The sequence below is a fragment of the Physeter macrocephalus genome, unplaced genomic scaffold (genome assembly GCF_002837175.3).
Source record: "Physeter macrocephalus isolate SW-GA unplaced genomic scaffold, ASM283717v5 random_554, whole genome shotgun sequence".
NCBI lineage: Eukaryota > Metazoa > Chordata > Mammalia > Artiodactyla > Physeteridae > Physeter > Physeter macrocephalus.
The window spans coordinates 15,516-36,173 of NW_021145845.1; the positions used below are offsets into that span (position 1 = coordinate 15,516).

Genomic DNA, 20,658 nt, shown 5'->3' on the forward strand with positions numbered 1-20,658 from the left:
CTTTGTCTCCTGTTAAAATATCCTTTGTCAGTTTAATTCGCAGCCCCCAGTTATGAACTTAAGAGGGTAGAGGAAAACATTTTCCTCCCCCGCACAGCCTAAATTAGCTGGCGTCTAAGGTGGAAACACTTCTGAGAAGCCAGCCTATCCTCTCCTTGACATCCTGGCCCGGGAGGGGACCCCTTAAAAATGGGTCAGTGATCGCAAACAGACGCGGCCCAGCCCGTGCCGGGTGCTCGGCCTGGATTTAATTTCTGGGCCATTTAAAGTCTTACACCCCATCAGATTATGGGGTTTGCCAAAGCGCAGAACAGAAGATTCACCCACAGGGACAGCACAGCCCTTGTTACATCATAACTTGAGGATGTGACTGGATTTGGGGAAAGGAAGAGACAATTTCAACTGAGACCAGCCAGGAATTTGGAGCTCTTAAATTCTTGGTTCCAGCAGTGGTGAGATAACCAAGCAAGTCATGAAAGGGGAAATCAAGCCACTCTATTTGCTAGAAGCTCGTCCCAAGAGTTTTATCCATGTGACTTGTGTCACTCGATTTTTTAAAAAGTTATTCAATTCACAATAACCAAGACATGGAAGCAACCTAAGTGTCCGCTGACAGATGAATGGATAAAGAAGATGTGGTACACATACACAGTGGAATGCTACTCAGCCATTAAAAAAGAATGAAGTAATGCCATTTGCAGCAACATAGATGGACCTAGAGATTATCATACTAAGTGAAGCAAGTCAGAAAGAGAAAGACAAATATCATATGATATCACTTATATGTGGGATCTAAACTATGACACAAATGAACCTATCTACAAAGTAAAAACAGACTCACGGACATAGAGAACAGACCTGTGGTTGCCAAGGGGGAGGGGGGTGGGGGAGGGAAGGATTGGGAGTCTGGGATTAGCAGATGCAAGCTAGTATATATAACATGGATAAACAACAAGGTCCTACTGTAGAGCACAGGGAACTATATCCAGTATCCTGTGATAAACCATAATGGAAAAGAATATGAAAAAAGAGTGTATATATATGCGTATAACGATCACTTTGCTGTACAGCAGAAATTAACACAACATGGTAAATCAACTAGAATTGAATAACAAACAAAATTTTTAATCAAATAAATAAATAAAAAGGAAGGGAATGAAGAGGACAGGCAACCAAGATTGGCAGTTCCACCCGAATGACCTCAGTGCAGGGTTTTTAAATAGATCTTCTACCTCCTGGGACATCCCTGGTGGTCCAGTGGTTAGGACTCTGCACTCCCACTGCAGGGGGCACCAGTTCGATCCCTGGTCAGGGAGCTAAGATCCCACGTGCCTCTAGGTGAGACCAAAAGAAAAAAAGAGAGAGAGAGAGAGAGAGAGAGAGAGATCCTTGAGCAGCAGGAGGTCTGGGGCTCAGCCACCTGAGCTCCTTCAACCTCCGCCACTTCCCTGACTCCAGCTCCTCACCTCCTCCCCCCTTCCAGAAGGTTCTGGGTCCCTAAATTCTTCACAGGGAGAAGCCCCGCCTTCCCCAGCTCCTACCTGAGCCAGGAGAGGCCCCAGATACCAGCACCCACCCAACCGAGGAGGCAAAACAAACAAGACAGGACAAGCACACCACAGAGGCAAGCGTGCAGGCGACATCACCTGACACACCCGGCCAAGGACACCCACTGGTCTTGTGGGCAGCGGTAGGAGGGTTCCTCTGTGGGGAGGGATCTCCCCCACCCCGCTGGCCATCAGGAAAACCCTCCAGTGTGTGTGGAGTGTGCCCTCCAGGGTGGAGACTGTAAATGAAAACACTTATTCACTGAGGATTTTTTTTAAACCCACGGGACAAATATATTTCATATATGTTCGTTCTGGGACGTAAAGTGGTTCTGGATAGAGAGCAGGTACAACATGTGCCTTCCTTTATGATAGGAAGGAAGGCAGACAGGAGGGAAAGAAGGAGGCAGGACCGGCTCCAACTGAGGACACAAAAGCTCTGCACCCACAGGCAGGTGACTTACGTGGCTGCACCTCCGTTTCCCCATCTGAGACTCCTCCTCCTCCCTGTTGGGATGCCCAGAGCACCCCCGGCCCCAGATGCAGCCCTGCTTCTCTCTCTTGCTAGGGTGGGGGTCCCGGTGGCCCTTCCCCCCAGGTGCCACCCACTGCTGTGGAGTGTATCCCCCTGGCTGGCTGTCACAGGGCGTGAAACCCCAAGGATCTGCACCGGCGAGGGGCGAAGGTGCGGCGGACAGGGGGAGCCCCCTCTCCTGGAACTCTGGTGCCCTGACCCATTTTGCAGATGGGTGTACTGAGGCCCAGGTGAGGGCAAACCCAGTCTCACGTGGAGGGGCCAGAGTCACATGGAGGAGGTTAGAAGGCCAGGAGGGACCGCCCATCCAGAGACCTCTCACTCACTCAACCTGTCCCACCACAAACGTTTATTGAGCGCCAACCATATGCCCGGGACTCAGGATGAACAGACTGAACATCAACCAAGGACCTGGGGTGAAACCCAAGGTAACGCACAGACCCGGCCTTTTGACCCGCGTCCTCCAGCGGGGCAGCCAGCAGCCCCACTGGGCCACAAAAATGTAAATAAGTGAAAGTGAAATCAGGGAAGCATTTTGCCCCCCCTCCGCACTGGCCACACTTCACGTGCTCAGTAGCCACGTGTGGCTGACGGCCGCACAGATGGAGGACACGTTCATCATTCCAGGCGGTTCTATCAGAAGACACCAGCTTCCACGGTCCAGTCTGATTCCTTCTGTTTCCAAGTGAGAACGGGGGGTGAGTGGAGTTTTGTCACCTGAAAAGCATGCTCTATTTTGCTTTGAGCCCAGAGCGGTGTTGGTTGGTACCACGAAAGGCACACACACAAGGGGATACAAGAGACAGTGTCGACTTGTAGCAATGTCAGGATCCTGCTTGTGACACTGTAAGAGACTTTTGCAAAAATGTCGCCACTGGGGAAAATGTTACTTCTTACAACTGCTATGAATCTACAGCTGTCGTGGCACAGAACATTATCTGGATGACGGAGGTTTTTTGGCGCCCCCTTAAGTTGCATGCCCAGGGGAGGGTCCTGGCCCAGGACTGGAGTGGTGGCAAGCTGGTTTCTCACCATCGTGTGCCTGGCACCAGGCCCCCAGTGAAGGGATAAGTGGCCAGGGGTGACTCACTGGGCTGATGACCTCAGCTGGGGAGGCATCAGGGCTCTGACCCACAACTTTTATGTGGCCCCTGCACCCGCGGGGTGGATGCCCCTTTGAATGTGTAGACAAAACGCTGGCAACAGGGGGCTTCCCCGGCGGTCCAGCGGTTGAGACGCTGCACTACCACTGCAGGGGGCGCGGGTTCAATCCCTGGTTTGGGAGCTAAGATCCCGCATACCGCGGACCAGCCAAAAAAACAAAACAAAAAACCCTCACTGGCAACAGGCTCTTGTCCCTGTTTGTCTGCGGATCTCTGCTGGGGACTTGCTCACCAGACGCTCTCCCCAGCGGCCTTTGGCACCACCATCCTGGGACGCAGACCCTGGAGGCCTCCTTGGTTCCAGAGCCAAGGATGCAGCGCTGGACAAGCCCCCTCTTCTTGGTGTCCCAGGTTTCTGCCTCCTCTCAGGAGGTCACAAAAGGGAAACTGAGGCCGGGGAGAGCTGGAGTTGGCGGACGTGACAGAAACCCCACGGCATCTTCCCGAAGTTGCCCACAAACCCCAAACCCTCTGTGCAGGGGAGCGTGATGCCCATTGGACGGAAGGGATGAATACAGCCCAGTGTGGGGACCGGAGAGGGTTCACGGCACACGATGGCCCAGGGCCGACAGGCTCCAGATGCCCATCCAAATGTCAGAGGCAGGCGAGGTGGGTTGGCAGGTGACGCTCTTCACCCAGGTGCCCCGCCCCCAAGAAGCCAGCCCTCCCTCACTCGCCAGCTCACCCCATGCAGGCTTCCACCAACGGGGTAAGTCCTTTCTCACGTCCGACTTGATTTCATCAGGCTTCGCTTTAAACCAGTTTCTCCTCCTTCTGGGTGAGTCTAAGACCAGGACAGGCCGCCGTTTCCTGAGACGGAACAGTGAAAGAGGTTGGGAGAATGGGATGATCCACGGGGAGGACTTGGGATGGTGACTGGTGAAAATGGCTGGAACAAAACCTGCACAGATCCCTACACTCTGGGGCGGAGACACTTGTGCTGGTGATAACACATTCCTCCATGCATTTATTGAGCACTCACTGTGTACCAGACTCAACACAGACTCGGTCCCGTCATCTTTTTCATTCTTATTTAGGAGAAATTCACAGAACATGAAATTCACCCATTTAAAATGAACACTTCAGGGACTTCCCTGGTGGTCCAGTGGTTAAGACTCTGGGCTCCCAATGCAGGGGGCACGGGTTCCATCCCTGGTCGGGGAACTAGGATCCTGCCTGCCGCACAGCGTGGTGAGAAAATAAATAAAATGAACACCTCAGGGGCGTTTAGTACATTCACAGAGCTATGTAACCATTACCTCTAGTTCCAGAACATTCCATCCCCCAAAAGAAAACCAGTGCCCAACAGCAGTCACCCCCACCTCCTCCACAGCCCCTGACAACCAGCAGTCCACTCTCCGTCTTTGTGGATTTGCCTGTTCCGGACATTTCACATAAGTGGGCCTTTTGTGTCTGTGTCTTTTTTAGTTCACTTTATTTTTTAAAATAAAATTTCTTTTTTAAATGACGGTATTAGGTTTACAGGAAAACTGCAAAGACAGTACAAAGTTTCCAGATACTTGCCCTGTTTCCCCTACTCTTAACACCGTACATCAGCATGTGTGGCCCTCTTGTGTGTGCGGGGCAGGGTGGAGGGCAGCTCCCGAATCACACATGTGATTCGCCGTGATCTCGGGGTGACAGATCCAGTTTGCAGATGCCCCGGACCAGCTGAAGCACCTGCCGTGAGCCCGTGAGCCACGTTTACTGAGGTGCAGACAGGTGGCCACGGTCGCCAACTTGGGAAAGGCTTCAGCTCCTCCAGCTCCGGGATTTTCCTGCCACTCCCCCAGGGGACGTGGAAGGGGTGGGACCGGCCAAGAGGAAACCGCAAACATCAAATGTACAGCGGCAGCTCCGAGAACAAGCTGTGCCTGGCAGCTACAACTTGGCAGGCGGCACGGGGCAGGCAGAGGTCAGCGGCGGGGCCTGGAGGGGATGGGCGGGGCTCGGTGCCACCTAGGAGGGCGGTGTCTTGGCATGCGGCACCCACCCTATTCCCCCGACATATACCGGGCCAGGCAAGGGACGGGGCGGGGCCTGGAGGCATTGGGAGGGTGACTGCGGGGTTTGAGAGGAGGGCTCTAGCAGGCGGCTGAGCAAATGCAGCGGTAGGGCCAGGCTCCGAGGTGTGCCTGAAGGTTCCTCTGGAAGGGCCAGGTGGGGGAGGGTGCCACCTGGCGGGCCCGGGATCCTGGGCAGGAGAGGGGATTCTAGCGCGTACACCTTGCCAGGAGGCCTTTTGGACAGCCCGGAGAGTCCCCCTCTCGCACCCCCCGCCCCGCCAACATGCAGGCTGTCCCCGGGCGCTGGCAGACACCCAGCATCTGTGTGCTCTGTGTCCTCCACCCTCACCAGGCCCGTCAGCCCTCACCGGACTGGCTGCAAAGGTGACAATGGCTCTCGGGGTCCCTTGGGCCCCAAGCCCACACTCCACCTGGTGACAAGAACAGTCCTCCCCAAAATGGCATCTGATGGGGTCTGTGCCCTGCTCACATTCTTCCTACGGGTGTCCACCCGGGGCAATGAAACCACCACCAGACAAACGTACACTGATGGTCACAGCATGACTCACAACTCCAAAGAGCGGGAACCTCAGTGTCCATCGATGGGTGATGGATAAACACAGTGTGGTCCGGATGATGGACCAATCACTCAGCCATGAAAAGGAGTGAGACACTGACACACGCCGCAACACGGATGGAGCTCGAGGACGTGATGCTCAGTGAGAGAAGCCAGACACAGAAGGCTCCGGGGGCTGATCTGCACCGGCCCACCCTCGGACTGCCTGCTGCCCACCCCAGGCCCTGCAGAGGCGACCACATCTACTTCTTTCTTGCCCCTCTCACTGTACTACCTGCTGGTCTCCTCACCTGGCTCCTCTCAGATCCCTGTTGTCAGTTGAGGAAACTGACAAGCACAGCAGTCCTTAACCACTGGACTCCACTGCCACCCCCTTTTGGCTTCCGCCTGCAGGGAGCCCTCCCTGATCCACCGCCTCCCTCCCCGCATGCCCCCCAGGGCCTGAAGTCAGCCCTGGACTGTCCAGCAGAAACCTGCATACAGCAAGAACTTAATCATGGCTGAGGGGATGGAGTCTAGAGAGGGAGGCGGGCCAGCCATGAGGGGGAGGTTTGAATCACCGGGTTTCAGCTGTGCAGTCCAAAGGCACCCCTCCCCCCACACAAAGCTGTTTTCCTGTCTCCCTCTGGATCTGGGACAGTTGTGCGCTTGACCCCAACCTAAGCTCGGACGTGGGGAGGTGATGCAGGAAGGCTTCCGAGACCAGGCCGCTCAGATCCACCAGCCATGCTGCGAGGGAGCCCAAGCCACGCAGGAAACCACGTGTGGGCACCTGGCCCTCATTCCCAGCCGAGCCAGCCTTGGTGCCAGCCCAGGCCACACCTGCAGATGTTGAGTCTTTCCCAGCCGAGGACCCAGGTGTCCTGGAGCAGAGAGAAGCCGAGCCCACCCGTGCCCCATCTGAATCGGTGACTCACAGCATCACCGGGAATATCAAAATGCCCTCGGGCCACTAGGTTTGAGACAGCTTGTCGCAAGGCAACAGAAACCGGGGTGCGGGCACGCAAACTAGTTTTTATGACTTTTATTAAATCCTTACAAAACAGAATACAAAATACCGGCGTTGACAGTTGGTGTAAAGGAAAACTTCTGAGCTGTATCAGTTCACCTGGTACAGTGGAGTTAAAGTGCTTGGATGTTTTTCCCCCACTTTAAAAAAATTTGAGTTTTTTTTGTCTTTTTTACACATCTTAACGTTGAAACACTGCTGTGCCCCCTTCCCCCCAGCGCCAGGCTCGTTCACAGTAACGGTTCTGACCAGTCCTCCGGGCCGCACTGTCGTTGTGACAGGGGTGGGGGAGGAAGTGGCTGTCCCACCTTTGAGGAAAAAAAAAAAAAAAAAAAAAGCTGCTCACAGCTCAGCTTTCCGGAGTAAAATGGCCATGGCGCCTGCAGCGGGCGAGAGTCCATTCCTTTCTTTTTTACAAAAAGGCAGAATCCTCGGTTGCAAAACGTGGAATCACTGATGGGCGAGAAATGACGGGGGGTGGCCTCCCCACCCCCGGAGTCTTTGGAAAGGCCAGTCCACAGATCGGCGGGCGGGGCAGGGCGGCGGCCCCCCACCAGCCACCAAGGACGGCCACAATCTCCGAGACTCGGGGGGCCGCGGAGACGGCGCTCGAACCCCCAACGCCTCGAGGCCCGCCCCCCCCCCCACATTCAAGTATTCGTCAAGAACAGGGAAGGGAAGTCAGCTGATGTTCTGGAAAACTAACGAGACAGGACGAACAGCTAGGAACCGGAGGGCGGTCTGGGCGGCTGCCCGCGCCCCCAACCCCGGCAGAAGCCCGTGTGCACGTGGAAAAGGAAGCCTGTGAATTGCATAGAGTCTCCCACCCGAGGACGAAGGGCGTCAGAGTCTCCCCAGCCCGACGGGTCACGCGACGTCTGACTCAGGCGCGGGCGGAAGGGGCGCGGCAGCTGCGGCCTTTTCCTGAAGGTGGGCGGAACAGAGACACCGCCCTGCGGGGGGGGGGGGTCACGCGAGACCCCGGGGACGGGGCTGAGAGAGCTTCCACGCCAGACCCGAGGGGCGGCCGGGCAGGACGTGGCCGTGGCCAGACTGAGCCCTGAGAAGGGGCACTCGGGTGCCCGGGTCGGGGGTCCGCGGGACCCCCACGTCGGCTGTCGGGGGCCTGTCCGGCTTCTCGCACTTCCTCTGGCGCCCCCCTTCCCGGGTGGGCAGTCCCCAGTGGAGAGGCCAGGGGAGGGGCCCCGGGCAGCCGCAGCTTAAGGTCAAGGTTCGAGGGAGCCCCGATTGTCAGTCGGCGGGGGCTCCAGCGGGCGGCGCCACCCCGCCCGCCCCCAGGCCCCGCCCTGCGACAGGGGAGATGTGAGAAGCCCCCGGCCCGCCCGCCGCCAGGGTGTCTGAGGGGAGGGAAGGAGCTACCGTCTCGTCGAGGGGAGGTGGGTGGGGGTCGACCCGTCCCTGAAAACACTGTGAGGGCCGGGGAGGGGGGCGGCGAGGTCCCGCCGGCTCGGGTAGACGCCGCGCCCTCCTCTCCTGAGTCACGCGGGCGGCGGGGAGCAGCCTTCACAGTACCCGGCGCATCCCGGGGCCGGGGCAGCGGGAGGGCCCCACCCAGCCACAGGCCCTCCGCTCTCCTCCCCGGGCGCCTGCTCTGCATTTAACACCATTGGAAGGAAAAAAAAAAGGAGAGGGGGGAAACAGGAAAAAAACCCAACAGCAAAAACCTTATATAAAAAGACCCCCGAGCTGAGCTTAGCGCCTCGGAATCCAGCCGGGGGAGGGCAGCCCGCTGGTCACCCGCGGGCAATAGCTTAAAAAAATCTTTAGACTTGACGGGGGGAGGGGCGGCCTATGTACAGAGGGAAGGAGGGGGTCACGCGTGGTCTCCCACCAGGACCACGGGGGCCGCGGACAGGCTGGCTCGCTGCCGCCGCTGGGCCAACTTGGACTGGGAGGGCGGGGACAGCTGCAAGCAGCGTGAGGTAGCTCGGATGACCACGGGCTGGTCCTGCCCCGCCTCCTCGGCCGCGTCCTCCTCGCGCTGGGCCAGCTGCCGGTTCATGGCAATGGCCTCGGCCGCGAACGACGTGAGGTCTTTGGCGCAGCTGTTCCTGGGGACAGGGCGGGGGTCACCAAGGAGGGGGAGGTAGCCGCCGGCCCGTCCCCCCTGCTTCCCTCGGGACTCCCGGGGTCTGTGCAGTGCCCTGGGGGAGGGGCCGCAGGCCCCAGGAGGCCCCAGACTCCGCAGGGGGCGGGAGGGGCCAGCGTACTGGAATTCGCGGTGGGGTCACAAACTCATCACCCCACCCGGTACAAGGACACCCAAGCGCTTGGACGGCTTTCCCCGCCAAGACTGAAAGAGGATCGTGTAGTCTTCTTTAAACATCTTAACATTTAGCGCCCCCTCCTGGACCCGGGGCTCCCCGCTCGGAGCCCGAGATCCCACACGGGCCTCACCTCTGCAGGACCATGGGTGTGGGCAGGGTGTTCTCCGGGGCGCACTGCAAGGAGACAGGAGAGGTGAGGCTGGAGAGCAGAGCCCGCCCGCCTCGGGGCGCCCAGCTGGCTGCGACAGTACCAGGAGTTAAGGCGGTGCACCTGCCCGGGAACCGAGCCAGGCTGGGGGGAGGGGCGCGGCCCGAGCCGGGTGAGCATGGTGGACGTTGCCAGACTGCGTGGTGGGCGGGGCCTGCCTCTCACCAAAGCTGCCCCTTCCAGATGGTTCCCAGCTCCCAGCAGGGGTTGGGAGCCCCCTCCACCAGCCCATCCGCCTTGACAGTGGGGCCCCAGGCTTTGCTCCCCACAGTGCCAACTTGTATTTTTGTTAAGCTCCCTGCCCTGGTGGCCTAGGCATCTGGCCCGCCAGGACAACAACTGGCAGAAGAAACAGCAAGCTCTTCTCAGCTTGGTGGGGACAGAGCCTTGGACGGGGGGTGGCAGCCCCCCCCCACCTGCCACCTGGCTGACCTCAGCTTGACACTCTGTTCCAGGTGAGAAGCCCCTGTGCCTTCAGGACACAGGGCCTGGTGACTCGCTGAGAAGCAGCTGCTGCAGTCCCAACCCAACCTGGCCAGCAGGCAGCGGGGGTCTCCCTGCTGCACCCTTGCCCGCTCTGGGGGGTCTCGATGCTGAGCCGCCTAGGGCTGTCGTACCCTTGCTCTGAGTCACCCCAGCCCACTGGCAGAGGCTGGATGGAGGCCAGCGGCCCCCCAGGCCTCCCTGGGGCTCCCACTCACCCCTTGCACCCAGGGGTGCTGCAGGACTTGGGCAGCACTCAGCCTCTGCTTGGCGTCACGGACGAGGAGCTTGGAGATGAGGTCTTTGGCAGCAAAGGAGATATGGGCCCAGTCCTTCTCCGGAAACTCGTACTTGCCCTCCTGGATGCTCTCAAACAGCATGTTCTGGAGGGAACATGGAAAGTGGGGTGAGCTGCAGCCAGCAAGGGCTGAGGCCACGTCGCAGACGCCTGAAGGGGCAAGCCTGGACCCGGAGAAGCACCGCTGAGTGACAAGTTCTGTCAGGGCCCCCAGCCTCCAGCTGCATGTGACCTGGGCCCAGGGTTAGGATCGAGGAAAGTGCCCTGAGCTCAGCTGGCAAGGCCGGGGGCTCTGGCAGGCCGAGGAGGGCAGGGACCCACCCATCTGGGGGTGGCTGGGAGGCTGGGCCACAGAGTGGCCTCGGGGAGGCACTTGGTGGGCTCTGCTCAAGTGGGGCCCGATTTACTGAAGGGTGGCTCTGGGCGGCCAGGCTCTGGGGGGATCAGGCCATGAAGCCTGAGCCTCACATGGTGGGTAGAAGGCTGGAACCTGGCCACCCCAAACCATAGGCCTCACCCCACCTCAACTTCCTGACCCCTGACTGCTTTCTCCCGTTGGGCTGGGGAACCCAACGAACCGCTGGAAACCCAGAAAGGTCAGGCGGGCAGTGGCCTGTGGATGTGGTCAGTGGTTGGAGGCCAAACCGTAAAGGGTGCTCGGGGTGGGGGTCACAGGCCAGGTCCCCCAGGATGGGGGGTAGGTGTGTGCATAGACCAGGCCTTGGGGTGCACTGGGCAGGCAGGGGCGAGGGTGCGTGTGTGTGTGTGTGTATGCCGAGGCAGGCCAGACGGGGTGCTCGGGGGAGGGGAGCACGGCAGGACCCCACTCGCACCTGGCAGGCTGGGCAGGCCTCGCCGCGGTCCCAGCCGCAGTCGCTGCCGCAGTGGCCCACGAAGGGCGGGTAGCCGCTGAGCAGGATGTAGAGGATGACGCCCAGGCTCCAGAGGTCGCAGCGCTTGTCATAGATGCTTGCCTCCTCGCTGAAGGCCTCCACCACCTCCGGGGCCATGTACTCGGCGGAGCCGCACTGCGGGCGGGCGCGGGAGCGGGGGTTGTCAGGGCCCGCGGAGGGGTAAGGGGGGGCGCCCCGACAGGGACTTCCCGGAGCCCGCAGCCAGACAGCCCTGCCCGACCAATCACAGGTTGCTGAGGGAGCCAGTCCCGCCTTCGCCCTACCGGCCAATCAGAGGCTGCTGAGGGACTCGGCCCCGCCCCCAACCCCCGCCCAACCAACAGGTGCGGAAGCCCGCCCAGCCTCACCGCGCCCGACCGCGGCCCCGCCCAGCCGCTCTGCCCGGCCAATCAGCGGCTGTTGCTAAGCGGAAGCCCGAGTTCCCAGGACCGAGCCGCCAAGCAGGCTCCGCACCTCGAGGTTATGCAACTGCAGCCTGGGACCAGATTCGGGGCCATTCCCGCCCTTTCCGCCCCCGCCAGCTACCCCTCCCCCCGCACCCCACTCGGGGCGACCTGACCCCGCAGGCCCTCACCGGGGTGAGCAGCTCCGGGGTGGAGATGGGGGAGCAGTCACCGTTGAGTTTGATGCCACTGCCCAGGTCAAAGTCACAGATCTTCACGGGGGACACCTGGGCGGGGTTAGAGGGGGCTGTGAGGGTGGGGTCCCGACCCTGGGGGCCCTGGCCCGCAGGGAAGGCCACCCCCCGGTGCCCCTCACCTGGTTGGGGTGCTCACAGAGGATGTTTTCCGGCTTTAGGTCCCTGTGGGCGATGCCTGCAGGGAGAACCAAGAACCACGAGGGCGGGTCAGGGGTCTGTGGGTGGGTGGACACGTCTTCCAGGAGTCCTGGGCAGGTGGACTGGGCACAAGGCTAGACACCCAGGGACCCCTGGGGCAGGCAGTGTGGCCACCCACCTTTGTTGTGCAGAAAGTCCAGGGCGCTGGCCACATCCTGCACCACCACGCTGGCCTCCAGTTCGTTAAAGTGCCGCCGCTTGTGTATGTGGCTCAGGATGGAGCCTGGGCCAGGCCATGGAGCAGAACACACAGGGGTCACCTCCACTGCCCAACGGCCAGCACCCACCCCACCCTGGCAGGGAAGCCCCCACTCCAGCCTCCTCGGGTCCAGCGTCCTCCAACCTGAGCTGTTGTGTGGACCCCACAAGGCCCCTCTGATGTGCAGTCCCCCCTGAAAGGTTCTCCCTGGTGGCCCTAAGCCCCCGGCCCGTTAGGATCAGATGGAAAAGCCTGCCAGGCCCCACGTACCGCCCCGCATCTTCTCAAACACCAGGTAGAAACGGTCGTCTTCCTCAAAGAACTCAATCAGCTCTAGAACGTTCCTGGGGTGAGGGCAGGGAGGCGGGGGAGGAGTGAGGCTTCCTCAGACCTGTGGGCAGCCACAGCCCGGCCCAGCAGGGGCCCGCCTTCTCCACCCCACCTACCCACAGGAAGGCTGCACCTGGGGCCACAGGCCTGCTTCCGCCTTGCCCACCTCGGACTGTCAGCCTGCCTGCCGCTGGGCCCACCCACAATGCCCAGCACAGGGCCTGGCACACAGTGGGTGCTCACTAAGTGCTTGCTGGGGGTGATGAGGCACTCGGGCCCATTCAGCCACTGAAAGATGGCTCGGGGCCCAGTGTTGTGGTGAGGGTAGGTCACATTACCTGTGTCCCTGGCACTGATACAACATCTCCACCTCCCGGAAAACCCTACTCCGAATGTGGCCCGGCTGCTTCTCAATGATCTGAAACGTCAACCGGGGGAGGACACACACACAGACACCAACTGGGTCAGCCAGACCCCCTACAGCCCGAGACCCGCCCCCCCTCCCCTGCCAGAAACTTCCCCTGTGTCACGCCTGAAGCTCGTCAGAGCTTAGATTTTGAAGTTCTGGAAAACAGAGCTATCCTATGGGGGCCCAGAATTTACTGGAAGTCAAAACTGTGGTGTCAGAATAAACTGGGGGCAATGTGTTTCCCCAGAGGCATCACAGGAGGGGCAAGCGGAACAGGAGCCGGTAGCTCTCCGCCCCTGACTGCCACAAGCCTGGGGTGTATTTGGGGCCTGGAGGCCCTGAAAGATACTCCTTCAGGGCAGCAGATTCCTTAGCCTAGCGGCCTCCTCTCCCTGACCAGGAGACTGGGGGCCACTGTGCCGGCTCATACACCACCCAGGGGATGGGAGGAGCCTGGGGGCACCGGGCTGCCAGCCAAGACACCCCCCCTGGGCACCAGTCTGGACAGATGCCCCGGCCCCATAAGCCCAAGTCTGTTTCAGGCCAGGTCAGTGGGCACAGCCTCCCAGGACCCCAGAGCCTCAGGAAACCAGCCCACGCCTCTGCACCCACCCCGCTCTGGCACCCAGGAGCTCTAAGGACGGGAGGGTTCTGGGCCCACCCCCTGGGGTGAGCCGCTTCGCTCCCAGAGAGGGGAGGTCAAAAAGCACGTGCCAAAAAAAAAGGTGTGTGCCAGCTCTCTCCCAGCAAAGCCAGGCCGCACACACCTACTGGGAGCCTCTTTCCAGGTTGGACCTAGGGCCCCCTCTCACTGGGTGGGCGGGCGGCCTGGGTCACTACTGTGCCCGGGGCTCCCGGCCCACCAGCAGCCTGGGGGAGGGGACGTGGTGTGCTCCACTGGCCAGGCTCCAGCAGCAGGCGGGCACGCACATCCACTGGTCACGGGGGCTCGGCCACTACCCTAAGCCCTGTCCCACCTGTCTAGTGACAGATACACCTGCCCCACAGAGGAGCAGAACCACCAGATTCCAGGGCTCCTTGAGATAATGCCAGCAGCCGTGCCCTCCTGGAGTTACCTGAACTTCCTTCCATCCCTTGGGAATGTGGCTAGGGCCCCCAACTCCATGGAGGAGACAGCGGTCCCTCTCAGGAGGGGACGGCCTTCTGAGGGGTCACACACAGTACAACTAACCCAACCCTCTGAGCCTTGGTTTCCCTGTCCGTCAGAGTGACAGAAGCCAGGCTGCCCAGGAGGGGTCTTAGGAAGGAGGACACTGACCGTGCAGAATGTGCTTGATGCCAGGTGTGCAGTCCTATGGCACCATCACCCACCCAACCTGGGCGCTCCCAGGGGGCGGGGACCACAGCCACCCTGGTCACCACGCTTCCACCAGGGCCTGAGGCTTCCGGCCAGCCCGCCTGCCACTGTGCACCTGGCCCTGCTTCCTGGGCAGCCAGCCTCCTGTTACCCCACCCAGCCCAGATGCAGGGTCACGAGGGAAGCCTGGAAGGCTTCTTGGAACGCAGGGTCTGACACCCAGCCAGGCAACACAGGCTGCGCGGGCGCACCCTGGGTCAGAGGCGGCCCAGGGCTTGCAGAAGGCTCTTGCGGGCCTGCCCTGGTCTCCCCTAATGCCCAGCTCCCCCGGGGCCCCGAGTGGGCATTGCCTTTCAATGTTTGTAACCAGTACAGGGAAGCATTCGTCATCCCTGGGGACAGGGGCCTGGCCCGAGTGACCCAGCAGGTGAGCATCAGCTCTGACTGAAGCCCCCAGTTCTCAGCGGTCCCTCTGGCACCAGGTCCTTGGCCACCTGTGCAGCGGGGCCACCCCTTGTCACTTCCCACCCGGACTTAGGGGCTCAGCCCAGGCTGACCTGGATTCCCAGGTGTGGCCTGAGTCACCGGCCTTGAGGCCATTTTTAGACACTGGTTTTCCCCCGCTGCCAGTCCGGCAGCTCAAATGCCAGCTCCCCTCCTTTTGCCACCCCTGGCGGGTGCCAGATCCCAGGCATGGCTGGGGAGGGGCGAGGGGGGCCGCCCAGGTGCTGGGGCCTGTCTCACCTTGACGGCATACTCCTGGTTAGTGATGAGGTTGACGCAGGTCTGCACGCGGGCATGGGCACCCTCCCCAAGCACGTCCTCCTGCAGCTGGTAGACGTCTGCGGAGCAGGGGGCTGGTGAGAGCCACCCTGGGCCAGCCCATCTCCCCGACACCGCTGCCCCCGCTGGCCCCACTCACCTTCGAACCTGCCCGAAAAGCTGTCGGTGGCCCGGCACCTCTTCTTCTTCTTGACCCTTTTCTTGGCGTCGGGGATGTCTATGGGCTGGCTTGCGGGCATATCTGTGCAGAGGGAGCCGGAGGTGAGGCCCGCCTGGCTCAGGAGGTGGCCCAGCCCTCCGCCACCGCCAGAGGCTCGCCCTCCCCCCCAGCCCCTCACCAGGGCGGGCCGGGCACTCTAGGCCGAAGTCAGGCTCCCCGTGGTGGGCCTGGTCTAGGGAGAAGGCCAGCTCAAAAGGATTCTGCCCCTGTAGGAGAGGAGAGGACAGAGCTCAGGCCCCAGCTCTGCGGGGCAGCTGCACCCGGAGTGCCCCGGCCTCCACGTCCGCACGCTGAGGGGCAGAAAGCCTGGCTCTGCCTGACCACAGGAAACGGACCTTTCGCCCCCAGCCCAGGGCCCTCGGGGCCTCTGGGGAGGGGGCGCGGTACGGGAAGAGGCCGGACACAGGCGGGGGGTGGGGGCACCGCCTCCCAAGCCAGGCCTGAGTCGCCGGGGGGCACCAGGCCATGTCTTGAGCCTCGGTTTGCTCACCTGCAGGATGGGGCCAGCACCGCAGCCTGGCTGACCGCCCTCGCCCCTGCCGGCGGCGCAGGGATCAAAGGCAGGCGCAGGGCAGCCAGTGGCAGGGAGTGAGTCAACGGCTTCCCGGGGCGGGGCTCCCAGCCAGGCGGCCCTCCCTGCTTTCCCATGGCTTTCTGGCCTCAGTCTCCCCTCTGTGGAATGGGGCACCACTGCCCTCCTTGCCTCTCGATGTCCACTCGTCCCTGCTGCACCTCCCGGCCCGAGACGATTCCCGCCACCACACCTCTGCTCCTGATGCGCCCACAATGCGCCCCATCCCCCAGCTCTGCGCCTCCTCTCCTGGTCCGACCCCCCTCGCTCATCTGCTTCCAGCTCCGCACCGCTGGAACCCGGCTCCGGGGGCTCACGGGAAAGGCAGCCGTGGTCTCCCGCGTGAGCACTGGGCCGCTCCCTGGCCCGGCCACAGCCGCACTGTCCCATGTATCCTCAGACACCCCAGGACGGAGCCCCTCACAGGCCGCGGTGTCCAGCTAAGGAAACAGCCCTTGAGCAGGGAGGGGCCTGCTCAAGGTCACCTGACGGCCCCCGGGACTGGTGGGGGGTGCACGGGATCCTAACAAGGGAACGAAGGCAGCTGGGGTTCCTCCAGTTTCTGCGGATTCAGCGTGAGGACTGGCGGCCCCGGGCAATGCACGAGGCTGAGGCTTTAAGGCTGGGGCTCTGAGGCCCCACCGTGTTTCTCTAGGAGTTTGCTCTCATTTAGCTCCCCGAATCCTGGCGGTCCAGGTGGCCAGGGCTTCAGGTGGGCGTGGGGGCCCCATACACGCGGCAGTGGCTCCAGCTCTGATGCTGGAGGACCTGGGTCAAGTCACTGCCCCTCTCTGGGCCTTGGGACAAGGGGAAGCAGGGCTCCGGCAGGAGGTCCATCTGGCAGAGAAGGAACTCCGGGAAAGCCCCAGGGAGATACCCAGGGGCCCAACAGCAGAAGGGGCCAGGCCAGATTCCTGCAGACGGGAGGCCCGGAAGCCAGTCCGGCAGCACAGGGGCAGGCAGAGGTCACAGGGAGCGGCTGAAAAACAGGCGTGGGCCCTCCCGGCCTCGCCACCCACCCGCCCTGCAGATAGTTGCTAGGAGGCCCAGAGGGCGGGGGAGGGGAGGAAGGCGGAGCTCCAGCCAGTCGGCGCGGGATCGTCCACCAGCACCTGCCCCTGCCCGCCCAGGGGTCCGGCACCCACGGGGAGCCAGGCACACGGCTGTGCCAGCACCCGCAGTCAGCGCTCTGAGAAGGCTCAGTCCAGAGGCGTCTGGAGGCGCCAGGTGACTCCCTCCTCCTAGGAGGAGGGGCCCCAGGGTGGCAATGTGGGGGTGATCAGGAGGGAGGGTGGACGTGAGGCCCGGGGCCAGCGGCGGCCCTCACCAGCTACTTTACCTCGGCCTAGTGACCTCAGCTCCGGGCCTGACCAGCACCCAGGGGTGACTCAAAAGGACCACGTAAGGGCACGAGGACCTCAGGGGGCCTGTCACCGACCCCACACCCCTGTGCCAGCCTCCAATGTAAAGAGCTGGACCCTAGAGAGAAGGGGCGGCCCAGCCACCAAGGTGAAGGGACACTAGCCATGTCAGCTCCTGTGTCCCTGTCACCACGTGGGGGGGTGCTAAGACAAATGCCCACGCTGTCCAAGGATCCACTCTCCCATGTGGAAATGGGGAAAAATACATCAGAGACACCTGGCAGATGCTGCTGCCAGGCTGAGGGGAGGGAGGTGGCCGTGGCCCGAGGGAGCTTGGGGTGCAGCGGGAGGAGACACCTAGCGAGGCCGGCCTCTGGCCACCGGGAGGGCCACCTCAGAGCCAGCACTCCCTGCCCAGTGTCCCTCCAACTCCCTCAGGACTCCCACAGTCCCACCTCAGCACTGGGCTCTCGCACGGCCTGCAGAGGCCAACCCATAGTACCAGGCAGTGTTGCCAGGCCAGGCCCAGCGCTGGCTGCGGGCCTCCAGTCAGCAGGCCTTGGCAGGAGGTGGCTGGAACCATCCAGAAAGTTCGAGTTTGCTTTGGCCACTGTGCCGGCCCCACGCGCTGACCCCATCTCGGCTCCCACCCAGCCCCCAGAGGGGACAGACCACCACCAGTGACGTCTCAAGTCCACCCTGCTCCCGCCCAGCCCTGAACACTTGGACATGTCAAGGCTGTGGCTGCCCTGGGGGGAGAAGCCAGGATGACAGGCGTGTGGGCAGGGGTGGGGCGCTGGCCCAGGACGCTGGCTGGACGGGCCTGGGAATTTTAACCCAAACAGTCTCAGCTCGCTCCTCCCACCCTGGTGTGCAGTTCGCCTGTAGGCGCGCGCATGCTGCACACACACACACGCTCACACACGCACATACACCCAGGTCTTGCCTTCTCTAGAGGGCAACAGGTTCTTGCCCAAGAAGGCCCAAGGAAGCCATTACATAAGACGGCCAGCGGGGTGGGTGGTCGCTGACATCACTGTGTCCCCTGGGCCAGGCCTTGTGGGGTCCCTGCCTAGCACCTGCCTGCCCCCCCCAGACTCGCTCATCTGAGACTAGAATTGCGGTGGCCCCATGCCACAGCCATGGGGCCGCCGCAGAAACTTCCTGCTCCGACAGGAAATAGCCTTGGGCCTGGGGTGTCTGGGAGGTGCTAGCCTGGGAGGGCATCCAGTCCACTGCCCCATTCTGCAGACCACCCAGGAGGGTGTAGGCGAGGCCTGCAGCCCTGCCTGGGGTTCCAGAAGGAACGACCCCGCAGACCCCCGCAGGCCCCATGACGCTGGGGACCGGACTGTGGCCTGCTGACAGTCCCCAGCAGTGCACACTCGGCTGGGCTCTGCAAGGGACACACGGCCAGGGGCCCCCACAGGCAGGACGCCCCTCAGCCCTGCCTGGGGTTCCTGGAGGAAAGACCCCAGAGCCCCCAGGGCGCCAGGGACTGACTGTGGCCTACTGAACTCCCCCCTCCTCACCATACCAGCACATGCCTGGCACGGGTCGGCAGGCGACACATATGTAGGGGTCCCCAGCCCGGTTTGGGGCTTCTGGAAGAAAGACCCGACAGGTTCCAGGGTGCTTGAGATTGGACTGTGGCCTGCTGACACCGCCCCCCACCCCCCGACAATGCACACCAGGCTGGGGCAGCTCCAGGCGAAGGGTGGGGAGCTGGCACGAGCCCCGGGTGGTATCCTGGGGGGTGGGCTCCGCGTCCCGCCACCGGCCACTCGGGTGGTCCAGCGCGGGGCGGCCCCAAGCCGACCCGGCCCTCACCTTGAAGGATCGGTGGAAGCCCTGAAGTTCGGCTGTTTTCTTCTGCACCATCTTCTGTCCGGGCCCCGCCAGCGGGGGAAGGGACGCAGGGCCCGGGGGGCGGCCTGTGGGCGGGGGGGCGGCCGGTGAGGGGACCCTGTGGGCGGGAGCAGACAAAGGAGGGCGTTGAGTGGCCGCGGCCGGCGCGCCGGGAGCCCGAGCCAGGGCGGCGAGGCTCCATGGGGCCCGCTCCCCGCGTCCGGGTCGGGGTCGGGCCGGGGTCGCAGGGCCACACTCACCGGGATCGGGCTCGGGCCGGGGCCGCAGTGCCTCCGCCCGAGACGCGCAGCCCGGAGCCCGCTGCGCGGACCGCGCGGGGAACAGCGCCGCCGCCGCCGCCGCCGCCACCGCGGACTCCTCCGCCAGGGCCGCCACCGCCGAGAGGAGCCGGGCGGGCCGCGTCGCCGCCACTTTTATAGGCCAGGCTCGGCGCGCCCCCCACCTCCCCCACCGCCTCCTCCGCGACGCAGACCCCGCCCCTCATGGCTCCGCCCATGTACGCACGGGGCGGGACTGGAAGGCATCTCTGCCGGTGGGGCGTGTCTGCGCGCCTGCGCTGTGTGGTGCGCGGGGTTGGTGGGCGGGACCCGGGAAGGATCCTGGCGGGCGCGGGCAGTGTTGCCGGAGGCTCCGGGAGGCCCGCGGGACCCTGACACTGAGCCGAAGCCTGGCCCTGCCCTCTGGCAACAGCAGCAGTCTGTCGGCCGGGGCCTAGAATACACTGACTTCTTTGGGCGACCCCCCCGCTCTAGAACCTGCCATGGCTCCCTCTTGCATCTCTGTTCTAGGATCTGCCATGGCTCTCTTTTTGGGCTTCCCGATCCTGGCCCCACCTGTCGTGCAGGCGCACCCCAACAGGCTTATAGGCCCAGCTGCCTCCCCAGGTTGCTTCCCAAGAGTTCACGCGATTGTTGGCTGGGAAAGGGGACCACATTAGGGGGTGGGGACAGACCTCTGAAGGACCGTCCTTCAGTCCTGCAAAGGAGTGTTTCCCCTGCCTGATGGAGAGAAAGCCCAAGGGGTGGGGGCGACCAGGACAGGAGGCAAAACACAACCCCATTTTGGCTGGGGCCCCTGACCCAGGCTCTGAGAGAATCAGTCAGCTCTCTGTCCCCGCAGCCCAGTGGTGCATGGTCCTCAGACCGCGTGTCTGGACTCAGTGTTACAGACCTGCGGAGTGAACTGTCCTCCCTCTCCTCCAGGCCCCAGCCTGTCCTTTCAGAGGCTTCCCACCACCCACCCCCAACTGTGCCCCAACGAGGCCTGAGCTGGACCGTCCCCTTGCCTGTTAGGCTACTACCTCTATTTCTGTGCTGCCCCCAAAGGCCACAGCTCAGGCCACGGGAGCTGTAAGGCCTGACCTCAGCCAGCTCTGGGGTGTTTGGAAGGACCTGCGGGGAGCTCCCCGGCCAGCCCCCAGCCCTCCCCTGCCCCGTGCATGTGCGTGTGTATGTGTGTGTGTGTGCGTGTGTGTGTGTGTCTGTAGACACACGTTGGCTCCAGGTGCTGGGGTGGGGCTGCTGGACTTGCCTGCCCAGGGGAAGCAGCCTCAGGCTCCCTCCTCACCATCCCCACCCCTCTCCTTACCTGGCTGTCCCTCTCTGTGTGTACACCGTCACCTGCAGGCCTTCATGTGCTTCTGGATGGCATGGGTGTGTACAGATGCCCCTCGCCAGAAGGCCAGCTCTGAGAAAGCCCAGATCCCCGCACTGCTGGTCCAGCACCCAGCACA

At 62.5% G+C, this 20,658-nt stretch overlaps 1 protein-coding gene across 5 annotated transcripts; it reads right to left on the reverse strand.

Moving 5' to 3' along the window:
- Positions 1-1,201: 1,201 nt before the first annotated feature.
- MKNK2 (MAPK interacting serine/threonine kinase 2) lies at positions 1,202-19,292 on the reverse strand. Of its 5 annotated transcripts, none has more exons than XR_008616726.1 (14): positions 19,166-19,292; positions 18,888-19,023; positions 15,244-15,331; positions 15,045-15,146; positions 14,867-14,964; positions 12,734-12,813; positions 12,336-12,409; positions 11,985-12,089; positions 11,788-11,843; positions 11,603-11,698; positions 10,948-11,142; positions 10,035-10,199; positions 3,931-4,055; positions 1,202-1,334 (listed from the first exon to the last, which is right to left on the reverse strand). XR_008616726.1 is itself a non-coding variant. In XM_007105961.4 (14 exons), exons 2-14 carry the CDS (start codon positions 18,936-18,938, stop codon positions 8,672-8,674), a joined length of 1,386 nt encoding a protein of 461 aa, XP_007106023.1. In that variant the 5' UTR covers positions 18,939-19,023; positions 19,166-19,292; the 3' UTR covers positions 7,068-8,671. The 5 variants fall into 5 exon arrangements, 4 of the variants coding, with proteins under 4 accessions (XP_007106023.1, XP_007106022.1, XP_028341586.1 ...); XM_007105961.4 differs by lacking the exons at positions 1,202-1,334; positions 3,931-4,055 and adding exons at positions 7,068-8,903; positions 9,256-9,299; XM_007105960.4 differs by lacking the exons at positions 1,202-1,334; positions 3,931-4,055 and adding exons at positions 7,068-8,909; positions 9,256-9,299.
- Between the last annotated feature and the right edge of the window lie 1,366 nt (positions 19,293-20,658).

Bases quoted from the DNA above. Each gene is read 5' to 3' on its own strand.
- MKNK2 (XM_007105960.4), bottom strand. From the start codon at position 18,938: ATGGTGCAGAAGAAAACAGCCGAACTTCAGGGCTTCCACCGATCCTTC. The intron at 15,332-18,887 runs GTGAGGGCCGGG...CCTCTCCTACAG, and splicing joins GCTTCCACCGATCCTTCAAG to GGGCAGAATCCTTTTGAGCT. The intron at 11,699-11,787 runs GTGAGGGGCACC...AACCCCGCCCAG, and splicing joins TCTGTGAGCACCCCAACCAG to GTGTCCCCCGTGAAGATCTG.